The 18,140-nt window shown below is 42.8% G+C and overlaps 2 protein-coding genes across 2 annotated transcripts; both read right to left on the bottom strand.

Moving 5' to 3' along the window:
- Window positions 1-4,270: 4,270 nt before the first annotated feature.
- lrrc15 (leucine rich repeat containing 15) lies at window positions 4,271-9,874 on the bottom strand. The gene is made up of 2 exons (XM_061738348.1): window positions 9,615-9,874; window positions 4,271-6,558 (listed from the first exon to the last, which is right to left on the bottom strand). The coding sequence occupies exon 2, from the start codon at window positions 6,549-6,551 to the stop codon at window positions 4,839-4,841; it is 1,713 nt and encodes a 570-aa protein (XP_061594332.1). The 5' UTR covers window positions 6,552-6,558; window positions 9,615-9,874; the 3' UTR covers window positions 4,271-4,838.
- A 3,593-nt stretch (window positions 9,875-13,467) lies between these two features.
- On the bottom strand, window positions 13,468-15,919 carry LOC133458773 (platelet glycoprotein V). The gene is made up of 2 exons (XM_061738974.1): window positions 15,901-15,919; window positions 13,468-15,703 (listed from the first exon to the last, which is right to left on the bottom strand). The coding sequence occupies exons 1-2, from the start codon at window positions 15,917-15,919 to the stop codon at window positions 13,797-13,799; spliced, it is 1,926 nt and encodes a 641-aa protein (XP_061594958.1). The 3' UTR covers window positions 13,468-13,796.
- Between the last annotated feature and the right edge of the window lie 2,221 nt (window positions 15,920-18,140).

Raw genomic sequence — 18,140 nt, 5'->3', positions numbered from 1 at the left:
CTTGGCGCCATGGCTGAAATAGAACAGGAAGTCGGCCATTTTTAATTAATTGGGTAATTTTGCCGCAATTTATGCCATTTCTTCAGCCGCTTCTTCGCCCGAACCGTAACGTGTCGTGCACCCAGGTGTGTTATACATCAAAATGTGCGTCTCGTTCCTGTGATAACGCGCATTACTTTTCTTAGTCAAAAGCATTACCGTGGCGACGACAGATGCCAAAAAGTGCGTCCCCCCTTCATCTGATTGGTCCATATTTGATAGTTCCTACTTTCTGCCATAACTTTTGAATGGTTTGACATAAAGACTCGTGGATGGTGTCATCGGACTCGGTTTTGAGTACTTGGCTTAATTTCATTGGCATGAATTAGCCCCGCCCCTTCTTCTGATTGGTCGATATTTTATAATCCCCATTTTCTGCCATAACTTTTGAATGGTTTGGTATAGAGAGTCGTTGGTGGTGTCAGCCGCTAAATGTCCAGACCTGAAGACATCTACATGCAAGTCATACAAGCGTTTCCACTGCAGCACGCCTGAACGTACACAAGGGTGCGAGGGCCCGTTCATCGCTGCTTGCAGCTTTAATTTTTTTATAGTTTCACATTTTGTAATGCCAATAACCAGAGTGCGAAATATGGGGGGGTTCGGGCGGGGGGGTCTGACCCCCCCGATTAACCCTTGAGCCCCCCTGAAGGACTCAAAAGCCAAATTTAGGCGGGGGGTCTCAATGTTGTAAAAAATAAATAAATAAATTAGGCTATATAATATAATATGATAATTTGATTGTCACTAATGGTCAATTAAGTTTTACACAAGTCCTGCACCTTTATGTACAGTATGCAAATTAGCCATGTGCGCCAGCACCGGGAAAAACACTGGAGAGACTTTGCATTGCAAGTCGCACGTTTCTCCCCACCTCAGCTGAGCGCGAACAAGGCTTTTCCGCAGACCTTAATAACACGGACAGCCAGGCGCGCAACAGGTTGCGCAAAGATAGCCTGTCTGCACTCCTGTTTGTGGATCTCAACGGACCTCCTCCGGACAAATTCGACCCGGTTCCATTTATCAGAAGCTGGATTAAAGCAGGACATCGCCTCTCTTCTTCCTGGAAACCAGGACGGAAAGCACAAGAAGTCGAGAAAAGGCACATTTGGTCTATTTTAACTTAAGGTAAGAGGCCAGCCTGCTTAATATATCCTGAACCCACCCGAGAGTTTTTTTTTTTAATTATTGTTATTGTTATTTTGCGTTATGGCCTGTTATGAGGGTGATTTGTGAATGTGTAAGCTGCGTGAACCCACCTGTTGAGAGCCATCATATTTTTGTTTTTTTTAATTTTGCGTGATGACCTGTTATGAGTGGAATTTGTGAATGTGTTCACACAACTGTGTTAAAACATAATTCCCTGGATGGTTACATAACGTTATATAATCAGTCATTATTGTGCAGGCTGAGGATCTGTTTAAGTGCACTGATTGCACGTCTCCGATAGTGGCATTTGTTGTTATTACTGTTATTTGAATGCACAATTCATTTTCATTGTATTTTTTTTTATCTAAAAAAATACATTAGCCTATTTTATTTGTTTATTCGTTTCTGCAATGCACTGGTCGTGCGCCAGTGTCTTATACCTGGCATTTATTCATTAAGTGCACCAGTGTGGTGCCAATTAATGTCTTTTATTTATTTTAATTATCAGATTTAATTTGTAAATAACATCCTGCACAGTGGCGTAGCCAGAAAAGAGACTTTGGGTGTGCACCAGCAAAGACTGGGTGTGCCAAATTTTTTTTCAACAAAACTAGACGTTACACCTCCACAAACATTCAAAAGCATGTATATCCAAATTATTAACAGTGCAAAACATATCCACATGTTGTGTGTGCTCTCAATATATAATACGTATAATAATATATATAATATAATAATAAGTAATATAATAACCACACTTTATGCATGTCCTAAAAAAAAACATCACAAAAACATAACCACACACACACATTGCTGCCCAATGAAGCAAACATAGTGAAATATAACACTCATGCACTCAGAACCAGAACGTATCCACATTACGCATGATCAACAAAGCTATTTAACCAGAGGCAGAACAAACTATTTGGTCGGCCTGATGGTTTTATTATAAAATAATAAAATAAAATAATATAATTTTCCCAAAAGGACAGGTTGGTCAGCAGAAATTCAAACCATACTGGGCATCTAGGTTTTTGTGCAACAAGCATTTTTAATAGCTCTGAATAAATTGCAAATCTTGCTTATGCAATCTTTCCATAAATCATATTTAGATATTAATCACTTAGTATCAAGTGGCTCTTCCTACACTTCCACCTAATATTAAACCAACCTGTTGGCTTCCCCTGCCTATCCTGATTCTTTCTCTCTCTTCCTCTCTCCTTTTTTTCTACCTCTCCATAAAGTTACCGTCAATCCAAAACACTCGCGCTCCAGCGCGTGCTCGCGGGCGCGCGCATTGGAGCTGCAGCTCATAGTGTGTGTGTCGGGGAGGAGAGAGGGGGGGCGGGTGAAGGAGCAGAGGGGCGCCTATAATGACGTGCTGCTGTTATTAATCATATACATTACACATAAACGCTGTTAAATACAGAAAATCCACACATCTTTTTCAAACATGATCCGAGAGGCTCTTCAGTCTCTCTGTGAGCGTCGTCGCTCTGACGGCTCTGGTCCTGTTGACGACTAAAAAAAGGCTCCACGGAGCAACTTGTAACAGGCAATGCTATCAGAATACGATGCAAACAGTTAATCTTGGATAAAACATCTTTGTCGCAGGAGTCTAAGACTTCAATAATGGACGGGAACTCATGTCCGCCATCCACCTTCCGTTTGATGAGTTGTCTGAAGGCTGATTTATGGTTCCGCGTTACACCGACGCAGAGCTTACGGCGTAGGGTACGCGGCGACGCACATGGTACGTTGTGCGTCGCCGCGTACCCTACGCCGAAGGCTACGCCGTCGATTTAACGCGGAACCATAATTTAGGTTTAACAGTCCAGCTGCCGCGACACATCGCCTGACGGGGGTTTTACATGCAAAAATAAGATTTTTTATTTTGAATTATTTTGAACATCATGATTACATACTAATAGCCTAGATTAGCCTAGATTTAGAATACTTAGAAGACTATACCAAAAAACAAAACAAAAAATGCCTCAAATTTTTGGGTGTGCCAGCTGTCTCTTTGGGTGGCACTGGCACACCCTGGCACACCCGTGGCTACGCCACTGATCCTGCATCATAATGCACAATTTTGCCTCCTGTTAGTAAAACAACGTGCTTCTAAAATGGTTAAAAGTGTGCGTGTATTTGTCATAGGCTATAGTAGGCTGATTGTATTGGTTTATTGTATAGGGCCACACTGTTTAAAAAAAAAAAAAACAAACAAAAAAATGGAATATGGATGGGTATTTCGCATACTGCAAATAACCATTAAAAAGCTGACATTTATGCAAACAATATGAAGCTCAAGAAGGGTGGTTTTGTACAGTGAGCCATTATTGGAAAAACTCACATTTTTATACACAAAACAACACAGACACAGCTATATTTACAAAACCACACAGTGTTATGTATCTGGCTTCTGTATTTGGATTAATTTGCTGTGAACAGATCAGTCAAACATGAAGGTACTTTCTTCAAAGAAAGGAAACAGCATTATTAAAAAGACGTGTTTTCACATAACTATAAAGTTTAATTTTATTAATGGTCACTGAAAGAGGGTCGCTTATTCTACACTACTGAGTTTAAGAGTAAACCTGACACAGACAGATCTCTTTGAATTCAATCAAAGACACACCAAACCTGGGCGTATTTGTATGTTCCCATAAGCCTACAAATTTGCCCGGAACATGTTGCAGTTATGACAAAATGTCTGGATTGAGATGTGTGTTTTAACATATTTTAGTTTTTAATTCATATTTCAACTTGATTAAAATACTTTATTAATCCCAGAAGGGAGTAATAATACTAATTAATAATATTTAAGTTAATAATAATAATAATAATAATAATAATAACTTTATCATCATGTTGTGTATCATGTGTGTCAATATTTTACTTTTTTTTTTTATGTGAAATGCGGCGAGTCTAACTAATGCAAGAAATTTTACATTATACCTGTTGATAAAATATCACTGACTTGACAGATCTTTTTTGCCATCAAGTTTGGCAATTCACATTGTCATAAAAATTGTATTTTTATGAATAAAATAGATATGTTAACAAAGAAAACCATGAAAACTTGAAGAACAGTTGTGCCTTTATTCAGCTTACAGTGTTATAGTTGATTAAGATTTCCATCTCCGACTGTAGACCATTTTCCCCAAAAAAAAGTTCACCTGTTTTGTATATGAACTGATGTTAGCACAATAGTCAATACCCAAATGCCAAGGTTAATATCCGAAAGAGTAAAAAAAGAAAAAAAAGAAACAGACTTACATTCACTAAGAAAAAAATATGCTTCACTTCATTTGAATTTACATTAAAGAATAGGCTGTCCACAAGCTGATAAAGAAACCTTTTTTGCAGTTTGAGTAAGATGGTTCCTCTCTTTTTATGACATCACTGATGAGAAATGCAGACTGATAATATAAATCTTAGAGTTGCAACTGAAAGCTGATGAATTCAGAGTAAAATTGTTCACTGAATTCTTCTAAATGGAGCGGCAGTAGTCCTTTCTGTAGCTTTTGATGATCTACAAACGTCTAAGTGTTCTTTATCATTCAAATAAAACACAGTCATCATTGAGCAGTTCCCTCTGGCTTTAAAAGTTCCCGGCTTGTTTAGTCTTTGAGGGCGCAGTTTGAGGTTTACAGCACAGAGTTTTTATTCCTGTGACCTATATTTCCCTTGCCTCTTTTGTTCTTCCTCCAACAAAGGCAAGTGATGATGACAGTGCTGATGATGACAGTGGCCACTACTGCAATGGCAATTAAAATTGTTGAAGTGTGATTGGAAATTGTTCCACCATCCCCTTGTCCACTGCTGGTGACCTCTTCGCTACCTGAAGTGGGTGTGGTCTTGACGGCAGGAGAAACAGTGCTGCGTTTAGGTGGAGGTGTATTCGGTCTTCTCCTCTTTTCAGTTGAGGTCAACACTGGTGTCTCAGTAGAGCTGAGAGGTGTCAAAGCCTCATCCGTCAGCATAGTAATCATCTCACCAGTCAGATTGTAAGGAGTTTTACAAACAACCAGGGTTTGGTTCACTTTAGAGGGGTGCAGTCTTATCCACTTCCTCAGAGGCAGAATGTCCCTGTCACACCTCCAGGGGTTCTGCTGCAAAAGGATCTCCTTTGCTGCCGTGAGGGAAACTAGATTCTCTTCTGGGAAATTTTGGAAGGAATTGTTCTGCAGATCTATTTGTCCCAGTTGGTTCAGGCCATGGAGGAAACCAGAAGGGAGGGAGCTAATAAAATTGTGCTCCAGAGAAATGTTGACCAGACTGGGCAGTTCTTGAAAAGTTCCGGCTTCCAGGGTTGTAAGCAGGTTGGTGTGCAGTGATACTTCCCCCAGCTGCTCCAAACCTCTGAAGGCACCGGGAGATACATAGCTGATTTGGTTGCGACTGAGCACCAGGAGGCGTAATTGAGTCAGGTTCCTGAATGTGTTATCTTCCACACGGCTCAGCTTGTTGTCATACAACCACAGCTCCTGCAAGGCCATGGCCCCGAATACCCCTGGACTCAGACTTTCCAGCTGGTTTTCATATAAGGAGATCTGGGAAAGAAGAGGCAAGTTAAACAAGAGTCCTTCTGAAAGAGATGTCAGTTTGTTGTTGGAAAGGTACAGCTTTTTGAGCTGTGGAGTCTTGGAGAACAAGTCTTGGTGGAGGTGAGTGATTTGATTGTCTTGCAGAGACAGTTCCTCCAGGTTTACAAGGTCATTCAAACTGTTAATGGGGAGCTCCTGTAACCTGTTGCTGCTAAGGCGTAAGAGTTTTAGCTCAGAAAGGTTCTTGAATGTATCTCCAGATATCTGGCTAATATTGTTTCCGGAAACTGAAAGGTACTGCAGCTTTGTTAGAGAGTGAAAAGTTTCCTCAGGAATAGAAGTGAAAAGGTTCTTGCTTAGTTCAAGTTGTCTCAGCTCTGTCAGTGAGGAAAACCACTGAGGCCGGACTACAAGGAGCTGGTTTGACTTGAGATTCAAAGACTCCAGGCTTTGCAGACTTTGGAACAAGGCCTCAGGGAGATCTTGTAACTCAGTGCTAGTTATCGCTAAGGCACCTATGTTTGGAGTGGAATCAAATGTGCCAGGGCGCACTTCCCTCAAACCAGTGTAACCAATCAGAAAGCTGCCAAGAGCATTAGAGAAATCTGTGAGGTCCTCTGGCTTCAGAGAGGAAAAACTGCAATATTCGAAATACAGATTGGTTGTAGAGGAGGGCACAGCTGTGGGGAAGTCAGAGAGGCCTCTGCAGCTGACTTTGGTTTCTGCGCATGTGCATCCCTGTGGACATGCTCGAACAACAGCAGTGAGGACGAAGAGAAAGAGAAACCCATAACAGGTCGGTGTCAGATCCATTGTTTACCTACAACAGAAGAAACAAAGTTTCAGCAAGGGTTAGTTCTGAATATTTTGTTATGTTATGGTCAGCATTTTTCTGAAAAAAAACACGTCTAAGCCACTTCAGTTCTCAGCAGCAGTACTTCCACTTGACCATGTCACATTTATGGTAAAATTTGAGCCTCACCTATGTAGTTTCTAAGAATCTTGTGTTGTATCTTTGTGTTATACATTCAAATCAACAGTGTATTTGTTATTAGCTCCTTACAACATGCCATTACAAACATAACCAAAAGAGAAGGAGATAAAGAGGTAGATAGATAGGTGTGTGTGTGTGTGTGTGTGTGTGTGTGTGTGTGTGTGTGTGTGTGTGTGTGTGTGTGTGTGTGTGTGTGTTGCTTCTGATCTAAAGTAGATACAGTCATACATAACACACAACAATATTTTTATCGCTTCTCACATCATTCGGAACGTTCCTCTTAAGTTCACAACAAACGCATGAGCCATATCAAATTTATGGTTGGATCAAAACTCTGCAACTTTGGTACCAGAAAGGCATTAAAAAGTTTGGGAAAAGACATTTAAGACAGCTAATTTTACAAATTGCATAGAGGTGTTTGAAAGATCAGCTTAGAGCCCTGCATTAAGATGACGTGCCGATTTCGGAAGTGAGCATCTTTTGTTTATACTGTTAATGCCGGCCAGTGTAGTTGATTCAGATTCTTCAAAACACTGTAGTTCAAACTAGTTTTTTAAAACTCTAATAGCAGAATTGTGTATGAGTGTAAATATGACTGACTTTCAATATCTCTGCAGCTCAGACATGTGAGTTATCGCTGGACACCAACAGTGTAAAAGAAAAAAAGGACACACAGCTTTTTGTAATAATAATGATTAGAAAAAAAGGTCTACGAAAAAAAAAGTACAATTCCACCTCTGGGAGCCCGGAATGTGCTGACGTAGTGGCTAGCTGCACTGCAAATCCCTGAAAACTCTTATTTCTGTTGTATTCTTGACAGTGCACATTTCTAGCAGGATGACCACTGCCAGGAAATTTGACAGGAGAAACTCTTCTAAAACACATTTTTTCCTGAATAAAAACAGCTTTCAAAGTGTGAAGAGGTCGGGTGCATGATACAAGAAGGTAGTTATAATAAAATCAAGTCAAAAATGACCTTTCGTAGACAAAAAAAGGTAAATGATAAATTGTAGAACTTGTGACATGCTTACTGATGTCAGTCTTTGTCAATATGCCACTAAGGCGGCGAAACAAAACTTAAATGTGAAAAGGATTGTTGCTGTTCTAAATGCTGAGGGGTCTGCATGTGAAGGAAACTGCACTGCTCTGTAAGCATTTAAAGGAGGCTTCTTGCGTGATAACAATAATTGAGAGTTTCCTGTGGATACTACTCTCCTTTCCATAACACAAAGGGACACTCTGTGCTTTAAAAAACCGCCATAATGAGGCAGTTACACCGGAGGCAGCTCTAATGTGCAACAGTGTCTAGGTGTTGCAGTCCAACCGTTCTTGTTTTGCACCAGAAGAGTTTTGCATAAAACTGTCCACTGTTGCCTTAATATGGGTCTTGGCCCCCCAAAAATTGGCACCAAAGCTGTTTAAGGGATAGTGGGGAAGTAAAGCTTCCTAATGCAGGTACAGTGTAATGGAATTTAATCTGAGTGGCAAATTTTCTAGGTTTTATCTACAGCATTACAAATTGTCTGCACATGTTTGAGGCTGAGACAGTTTTTTTTTCCTGTTTGGAATGGCTCAGAGGATGAAGTTGTGCCAACATCATGACCCACTTCTCCTTAGAAATCCATCCTGCAACTTAAGGCTGACAAACACAAGTTGTTTCTCAGTGGCTGACACATACTGGGGTGCAGAAGGAGCCTCTCTAAGGAAATAAGTTGGTAAGAGCTTCAAATGAGCTTTGCTGCAGAGGCAACACATTATTTTTCTTTCTTTCTTTCTTTCTTTCTTTCTTTCTTTCTTTCTTTCTTTCTTTCTTTCTTTCTTTCTTTCTTTCTTTCTTTCTTTCTTTCTTTCTTTCTTTCTTTCTTTCTTTCTTTCTTTCTTTCTTTCCTTTTTTTTAATTACATCAGACACCACCCTGCTGCCACACATCTGTTCACATGCTCAGTATATTTTATAACCAGGCCTGTTTTCAATCAAAGGGAAGGGTGTGGTACGTGGCCCCCGTTGGGAGATGAAAATATATGTTCTCTTCATCATTACAATAGTATGATAAATCATTTTAGCAGATCTTTGTTTAAACTTATTTAGATTTAAAGTTTTAATACCCAGTACTTCTTCCTTCAGTGGTGCTCTCACTTCCCTTTTTTTGACCCAGTGAAGAAGGTGTGGCAGAGTTCAGACCCAAGTCAGGGGCTTTTCTAATTTCTTGCAATTTCTTTTCCTGCAAATGCAATGTGCCTTTATCAACACGCTTCCCTAGTTGTATAAAGCACCGTTAAATTACTTAAAAGAACAGCAAATGTCATTTAAGAAATGCTAGTGCCTCTGAGACATATGATACATTGCAGCATCATGTCTCCTACACATAAAATGATTGAAAACGTTGTTTTTAGCAACCTGAGTAGTATTTGCCACAAATATGATAATAGTACTCTTTTTTCAATGACAGCTAAACCACATTTCCAATTGCAACCAAAACCATTATCTGCTCAATACCACTCCAAAAGACCTGCGGTACACTATAACAGCCAAAGCATTTTCACTGCAATCTTTTTAATCAGTAAATCAAAAATTAACATATTTTTTTCAGAACACTAAGTAATTTGTCAAATTAAGAATCCTATGGAGTAATAACTTTTAAACATGAACAAAAAACGTATTCACCAATCTCAAAGATTAAGTAAGACGCAAACTTTTTTGACAGATGTATCTTTCACAATGAATAGTTTTCTTTTATCCACCATTTCTTTACTTTATCTTCTTTAAAATGAATTTGAAACATCTGAACTCTTCCTGCCACATTATTTTTCACAAATATGTTATAAATAAGTAGCCATCAGTACTCTGTTAAGCAGAACAACATGTCGTTTAGTAGAACCTACCTCCAGTAGTCTCTGGCCGTTACTGAGGAGATACAGCGAGGTCGTCGGTTTGTCTTTTATGTGGGATACAGCCACCCTTCCTTCTGCAGCTTCACTAATCCTCTGAAAGTTTCCACCTCTGTCTGAACTTTCACGCTATCACATTTTCCCGCTCTGCATCATGTGTCAACTCTTTTCATAAATCAGCTTATTTTTTTCCTCCACTCTGAGCCCATAACATTGGGAGGTGCTGCTCCAGTCGCTCAGTTCGGTGTCCCCCTGCCCCCTCTGCGCCTCTCACACACTCACTTTTTCTCTCTCTCTTTTTGCCCCACCCTGCTCTGTTACTCTGTACATGAACTGATTTTGCAGTCTGAGCATGAATGTTTGAATACATTTTAGAGGGTTTGTCATCTTCACTTCATTGTTTTCCCCCCCCCAACTTGAACTTGGTTTGCTGTGATTTTTTTCCTCTTCTTTGGAGTTAAACCCAAAAAGTTGCCACAACTATTCATTCACTTGTGTTCACTCCCCATTACACAGCAAAAATAATACATTTTTCTGTTAAAATCATTCACAAGTACTTATATCGAAACTACTAGCTTTGAAATATAATATAATTTTTGGCGATATTATGTAGGCTAATGAGGATTTTTCTTTTTTGTTCAGTATTCAGTGTGTTTTGTTGTTCGTATTAAAATATGTTGTGTACTTTCAAAGAAAAAAGAAAAAAATAAGAGCAGTGAGTGTTTCATGTAGAAAGCCACAGGAAAGCAGATAACGAGGGTGGGGTTAACGTATAGCAGATGTTGCTCCACCCCCCAAAAATATACTGCTGTCATGGTGTTTTCAGGAAACCGCTAATTACAGTAGACATAATGTTTTTTATTTACTCTTGGAAGAATTTAACATTGATGTTAATCAAAGTGCTGACCGTGATGACCGCATGACAACCTACTTCCATTCCTTAATGAGTGGGTCAGCTCAGATGTCACGTCAACAAAACCACATGAGAGATCACATACACTTACATTTGAAAGTTAGATGAACTATTGTTTGTCTTTGTTAGTTATATCAGTTATTTTCCGCTTCAACACAGTTGCAAAAAGATACATTTGGAGTTGGGGCTTCCACAGTTTCCATACCTATATTTAGGTTGTCTTGGAGTCCCACATGGTGATGCAATAAGCTTCTGTTTTTCTCTGAGAGATTTGGAAATGCATGTTTCCACAACAGAATGAGTACACTCCTGTGTTTTAAGTGTCAAATCTTTAAAAGCTGCTTACTACATTAGATGTACACTGAAGAGTCAGTTATTTGTATTCATGAAAAACTAAAATCCTTAATCTTATTGTTCAGTATTGAGAGATTTCTTAGATCCTTTTTCTTACTTTGTCATTCTCATAAATTGTAACCAAGGAGTTTTGTGTGAATCAGTGAGGTACTTACTGCTCTGATATATTCAGAAGGTATCACAGCTGTCATTGCAGTTATAATACGTCATGAAGAAGTCACCTTTTTGTCAACCCATATCATACCACTTCCATCTCTTTGCTTCGTGAATTTTGATAGTCTTGGCAAAGTTTTTACCAAAAACCCTGGACTTAGTCCAGACCCAAAGAAAAGCGTATTTCTCCCATTTGGTGAAACAGTATGCTCCAAAAAATGAATCTGTTTTCTTTTCTTGTTTTTCATTAAGGTGTACTGGTAGAGATTCATAAAGTATAAGAAAATGTTGTCAATGCAGTGATGATTAGAGGACTCGTTGAATCCATCATCATTAGTGAGTCTTCACAGTTTTTTGTTGGGTGTTAATCTCCTGTTTCCTTTTCCGTCTGCGTTAGCTCTGATTAAATGTTTCTGTTTGTCATGGCTCTGTTCTTGTAAGGAACAAGGTGCAGGCATGCACATTAAAAAGAAAAAAAAAACTGCAGAGATAATGATGTGCTCTGGAAAAGTCTGACATAACAGCATAGACAGAAGTTCAGCACAGACAAACTTTGCCTATCTCAGATGGATGAGTCAACGGGTGTTAAAATCTTTCAGCTTGTTTTTCAACTGCTGTCAGATATTCCTGTTGTCCATGTCCAGTGCCATTTCCTCGGTCAATGCTTACCCTCTCCCACTTTGTGTGTTGGCGTGTGTGCCCACTGTTGTATGAGCTCAACGTACTGGAAAGGCCTAATCACCCGTTGCCATAGCAATGAACTTGGTTGCCATTCTCCAATTCATCCTCCTTTGTTTGCTTTATACTTTAAAGTCCGCCGGCCTGCCATGGAATTTTTGGCATCCGTTGGCACTTTGTGAGATTTTTTTTTTCTTTTGAAGCTTGAAATTTTTTGGCCAGCAGATACATTTTTGATTTATTTGTTGTTTTGTCTTTTTTCTCCCATGAAATAATACTAAATATAATAATCAATCCCACACTAATTAGCAGTATATCACATACTGTATCTTTAATTGTATGAGATTATTTACAAAGTCATTGTAAATATATCCAAAACGTTCTCTCTGTTAAGTTGTAGTTTTTTGTTGTTGTTGATGATCTTGAGCTGCTCCAATAGAGAAAGTTGTTGAGGTCAAAAGAAGTACAGTGTGTTCACATTGTTGTGGTTGGAGCTCATAATGGATGCTTATGAAATTACAGGGATGCTGTTTTGCAGAAGGATGTGTCATCTCGAAAGTGCCTTTTTTTACTGACATTATAAATCATGAATCATAGTTAAATCTGCTTCCTGTTTTTAAATTTGTAATGAGGATGATGGCCTGGGCTTTCCAATCCCCGACAAGTGATTCACTTCTGGGAAGCACATTCCTTACTCAGTCCTGTTTACGGCGTTAGTGAAAACCAGATAAGCTCACAAAAGGGACATGTCATGAGTTGTGGTAAGTTTGTGAAATACTGTTGAGATATGAGCTACCATATGTTTACTGGTGCAAGGTACAGTGAGACTCCAGATATGTATCGGCTCTCCCTAGTTTTGTGTACATTTAAACCATTAACATTATTCACCTCAAAAAACAGATAACATATGTTATGTAACTGATGATGAAAGAGGGATTTATATTCTTTAGTTTTTCTATGATTTCCAACAAGAAAGGCTTCATTTTCAGTATCTCCAAGTAACACGGAGACTAAACTAAAAAAAAATATATGTACAGTTTTTGAATTCTTCTATTCCACTTTAGCTTACGGCTTTCACTCCATTAAATTCTTGATTTTCTTTCACAACATGAATTTTAATGAATGCTCAAATAACCAAAACCCTTTCAAGAAATCAGCAAGACAAAAAGGTTTTCAAAAATTAAAGCAGATTTGTGCATCTGCTTTCTTTTCCTGTCATGAATTATCTCACAATCCTCCAGCAGATACAACAGTAACGCTCTACAGAATGTGCATGCTTACAATTTTACTAGGTCTTATGACGATGTTATTCAGTGATCTTATATTAAACCAGTGTTTCAACTACTTGTGTATTTGTACTTAAAATGACATGTTCCATGTATAATTACTACCTGGCAAAACAATATGCATCAAAACTTCATTTTTTTTCTTTTTTTCTTCATCATTAAGATGTAATAGTGTAACAACTTCCACTTGGATTTACTTAAGTAAAGAATCTAAACACTTCCTTCACTGGTGCTGATCATATAGAAATAGTGGTCGGAAAATGCCAAAGCACTATCTCTCCATGCAGTTTGAAAGGTTTACCAGTAGAGTGAGACAAATCAGAAGTGTGTATGAATTCCAGTATGTAACATAAAAAAAAGCAGGTATATTTACTGTACATAAAACTATTCCATGTGTTAAGACATAAACACAAGGTTGAAACTCCTGATACAGCTCATGGTTCAAAAAGTGGTGGACTGTCTGACTTGATAAATGTCTCTTAGTTTATCGAATTACAAATTCGTAAAATCTGCACAAAGAAAAACACATGGTGGCAAATGCCTACTTTAAATACCATATCATACATTTTTGATGCTTGCATACCTCTGCACTATGTTAAATTAACTTCATTCTTGTAAAATATCTTCAAGTTTATAATTTTCTAATTTGCATGTTGCAAGTGAGACTCTCTTAAAGACGCACTTGAAAATGTAACTCGTCAACGTCATTGAGGAAACCACAAACACCGGTCATTTAGCAAGAGGATTTTATCTTCTTGTGTGCAGCAGGCCTGATAACGGAGTGTGTTAACTCTAATATACACACTCAGCCCTCAGCTTATTGATGCTGACACTGAGGCGATACATGCCATATATGGCAACAAGAATGAGCACCATGCCTGTGCAAATGAGAAAAATGTAACAAAACATGAGGAACCCAACCAGATCCGTGTCGGAGGGTAGAAACCACACGTACACCCAGCCCTTGTGATGGTTGTGATGAACATACTCGGGGACTTGTTCAACCACAAGTATGTCATGAAAAAGATGCACAGTGGCCTGATTCTCTTTGGGTTGGCCTGCAGTAGCAGTCGGCAGTAAGGGTATTTCTGTTTCTGGGGTTGTCGATTTTACAAGTGGAGTGGTTGCAATTACATGCATTGGTCGCGTTGGCTCATGTAAGTCTCTTTGTGTTTCTGGGGTTGTCGATTTTACAAGTGGAGTGGTCGCAATTACATGCATTGGTCGCGTTGGCTCATGTAAGTCTCTTTGTGTTGGGAAGTAACTTGTGACCCTTTTTGGATCGCAGTAGCTGAATTCCTCATCACGCAGAGAGGTGAGAGTACGGAGCAGATGGTACATTGGACTGTGACACATTACATCCTCTATGTGAAGAACAACATGGCTGTTGTGTTTTAACCATCGTGCAATGCGTCTGATAGCACAGGTGCAATTCCAGGGGTTGCCATTCAGCGCAAGACTATTCAAAGCCGTGTTTGATATGAAAATATCTCCTGGAAGAGACTTCAGCTGGTTATTTGTCAAATCAATGGTCACAAGACCTGTAAGGTTCTGAAAGATGTCTTCAGGTAGATCAGTCATGATATTGTCATTGAGGAGAAGTATAGCCAGCGTGGTGAGTTTTGAGAATATATGAGGTTGAACAGAGCTGAGGTTGTTGCTTCTTAGCGAGAGTTTCTGAAGGTTTGGAAGACAGCAGAAAAGGTCTGATGGTAATTCCTTCAGTTTCTCATTTAAATGCAAGTTGAGCCGAAGCAGTCCGGACATGTTTGCAAACAAATTTCCGGGAACAGTGGTGAGGTTGGTGGCAAACAGATAAAGGTCTGTCATCAGAGGCATGTGACCCATCAGCTCATCCGGCAGAGATAACAAGGGGTTTTTGTAAATGGTGAGTTTGGTCAGATTGGGCATGTTGTAGAAGCTCTTGGGTGGAACAGCTTGAAGTCGGTTGCCAGACAGGGTCAAGGTCCTCAGGTTCCTCAGGGACCAGAAGACTTGTGGCGGAAGGCTCGCAATCTCGTTTTGGTGAAGATTTAGCTCTTCCAGGTTGACAAGTCTGTCAAAAATCCCAGCTTCCAGTGATTCCAGCTCATTGTTGTAGATCCTGAGCATGCGAAGATTAGTCAGAAATTGAAAGATTGTAGGAGGAAACGTCTTAATGTAGTTCCTGCCGAGGTTCAGAATACGGAGTTTGGTCAGTTTCTCAAAAATGTCTGATGTAAGGTTAGTGAGTTTGTTGCGTGTCAGGTCCAGAATCAACAACTCTTCCAGCCCCACGAACATATCCGGAGCAATTTTCTCCAAATGGTTCCCGTCCAAGTAAATTTCCTCCAGACGGGTAAGGGGACTGAACACGTGAGCAGGAAGGGTTGAGAGGTCATTGTTTGAAAGCTTTACAGACTTGAGCTGAGGAGCTACGTGGAAGGCCCGTGGGTGGATGGTGTGCAGATGACTGTGAGTCAGACTGAAGCGCAGCAGGAGGTCCCGATCAGCCAGGCTGCGCTCATTTATGACAGTCATGTTTGTATCGTTGAGCATTAGGGTGAACGTATAGAGCGGCAGCCCTTGTGGTGTATCTGTGATGCTGTTGCCGGAGCATTTCACAGCACCAGTATAGAGGCACTGGCACGCAGGGGGGCAAACCCCATCACAGCTGAGCAGTGGGAGTGTGGAGAGGACAAGTGCCGTCCACAATAAGCCTGGAGTTGGAGAAAAAGAACATTACGTTTAAATATTATTCTCCATTTCAAATGTTTGTGGTCAGTTTTCACAGAAAGACAGAATTCAGCTCTTGTTGCAGAAAAAATAAAACCATATTTGCATATTTAATTGAACGACATAGCAATCAAGACTGACTTGGAGTAAAAAACCAAAACAAAATTAATCTTTCACTAACCTTTGAAGTAGCAGTCCATCCTGTCCTTTCGCTGCTGAGCGCTGTGCTGCTCCTCAGTCTGTATTGTCTATCTTAAAGAGATGTATTGTTGTGGTATGGTTTTTTAAAGGACCCAAGTGCAGGGAGAGAGAGGGAGGCCAGAGGCAGGAGTTCTCAAAAACAAAAGGATTTAATCCAAAAAAGGCAAAACACAAGGCGCTGCAGAGCAGGATAAACAAAAACCAGGAACAGGGAAAACCGACGAGGAGACATGGAGGGAAGAACCAGTACGGACCGACAGGGAACCAAGGAATGACAAGACAAGATATACTGAGGGGATAACGATACACAGGTGTGGACACAATCAGGGCAGATGGGACACAGGCGGGGCAAGACAGAACTGAAAGTTACAAACACTGGGGGGGAAGTGTCAAACCCTGACAGTACCCCCCCCTCAAGGGACAGATCCCAGATGTCCCCAGAGTCCTAACCCAGGGTGGGCGGAGGGGGCCTGGAGGAGGGCCCAGGCCACACACGGCCAAAGTTCCGGGGGCCGACCTCGGGACCGGGCAGACCAGCGAGACCGCTCGGGGGGGCGTCCCCGAGGCCTAGGCCTGGGTCTTGGCGGGGGGCGTGACGGGGATTCTTGGCGTGGCTCGGGGACTTGACAGGGCTCGGGAACCTGACGGGGCTCTGGGACCGCCTCAGGAACCGAGGGCTGCGGGACCGCCTCAGGCACAGAGGGCTGCGGGACCGCCTCAGGCACAGAGGGCTGCGGGACCGCCTCAGGCACAGAGGGCTGCGGGACCGCCTCAGGCACAGAGGGCTGCGGGACCGCCTCAGGCACAGAGGGCTGCGGGACCGCCTCAGGCACAGAGGGCTGCGGGACCGCCTCAGGAACAGAGGGCTGCGGGACCGCCTCAGGATCCGGAGTCGGGGCTGACAGGAGGCGGGGAGCCGGAGTCGGGACTGACAGGATGCGGGGAACCGGAACAGGAGCAGACAGGATGCGGGGAGCCGGCGTCGGGGGGCAGAGGATCCCCGGAGCTGCCCGAGTGGGGACCCGGGTCCGTGGCGCTGGCTGCGGGGGTACCCGGGTCCGAGGTGCCGGCTGCGGGGGTACCCGGGTCCGAGGTGCCGGCTGCGGGGGTACCCGGGTCCGGGGCGCTGGCCCCCCCTCAAGGGACAGATCCCAGATGTCCCCACAGTCCACATCCAGGGCGGGCTGGGGGGGAACACGGGTCCTCGGAGCTGGCTGAGGGGGGGCACGGGTCCTAGGAGCTGGCTGAGGGGGGGCACGGGTCCTCGGAGCTGGCTGAGGGGGGGCACGGGTCCTCGGAGCTGGCTGAGGGGGGGCACGGGTCCTCGGAGCTGGCTGAGGGGGGGCACGGGTCCTCGGAGCTGGCTGAGGGGGGGCACGGGTCCTCGGAGCTGGCTGAGGGGGGGCACGGGTCCTCGGAGCTGGCTGAGGGGGGGCACGGGTCCTCGGAGCTGGAGCAGGAACAGGGGTCGATGCGTCCAGGACCACCGCTAGAGCAGGAACAGGGAGCGATGCGTCCAGGACCACCGCTGGAGCAGGAACAGGGGGCGATGCATCCAGGACCACCGCTGGAGCAGGAACAGGGAGCGATGCGTCCAGGACCACCGCTAGAGCAGGAACAGGGAGCGATGCGTCCAGGACCACCGCCGGAGCAGGAACAGGGGGCGATGCGTCCAGGACCACCGCTGGAGCAGGAACAGGGGGCGATGCGTCCAGGACCACCGCTGGAGCAGGAACAGGGGGCGATTCGTCCAGGACCACCGCTGGAGCAGGAACAGGCTGGGGCTGGCGCTGGCGCCGTCGCTTCCCCTGGGGCTGAGAACCCCCGGGCCCGCCTCGAGCCAGGCGTGTTCCCCAGAAGGGGGGAACAGGCTGGAATGCGTCCAGGACCACCTCGGGAACAGGAAGAGGTGCGTCCAGGGCCCCCACCGGAACAGGCTGGGGCTGGCGCTGACGCCGTCGCTTCCCCTGGGGCTGAGAACCCCCGGGCCCGCCTCGAGCCTGGCAGGTTCCCAGAAAGGGGTCCCCATTTTTCTCTGCCTCTCGGCGGAAGAACTCAAAAAGAGTAATATACTCTCCCGCTGGGTCCATGTTGGTCGGTCCGTTCTGTTGTGGTATGGTTTTTTAAAGGACCCAAGTGCAGGGAGAGAGAGGGAGGCCAGAGGCAGGAGTTCTCAAAAACAAAAGGATTTAATCCAAAAAAGGCAAAACACAAGGCGCT

This window comes from Cololabis saira, chromosome 13 (genome assembly GCF_033807715.1).
Source record: "Cololabis saira isolate AMF1-May2022 chromosome 13, fColSai1.1, whole genome shotgun sequence".
In the NCBI taxonomy this organism is placed as follows: domain Eukaryota; kingdom Metazoa; phylum Chordata; class Actinopteri; order Beloniformes; family Belonidae; genus Cololabis; species Cololabis saira.
This window is presented reverse-complemented; position numbering and strand designations above follow the sequence as displayed.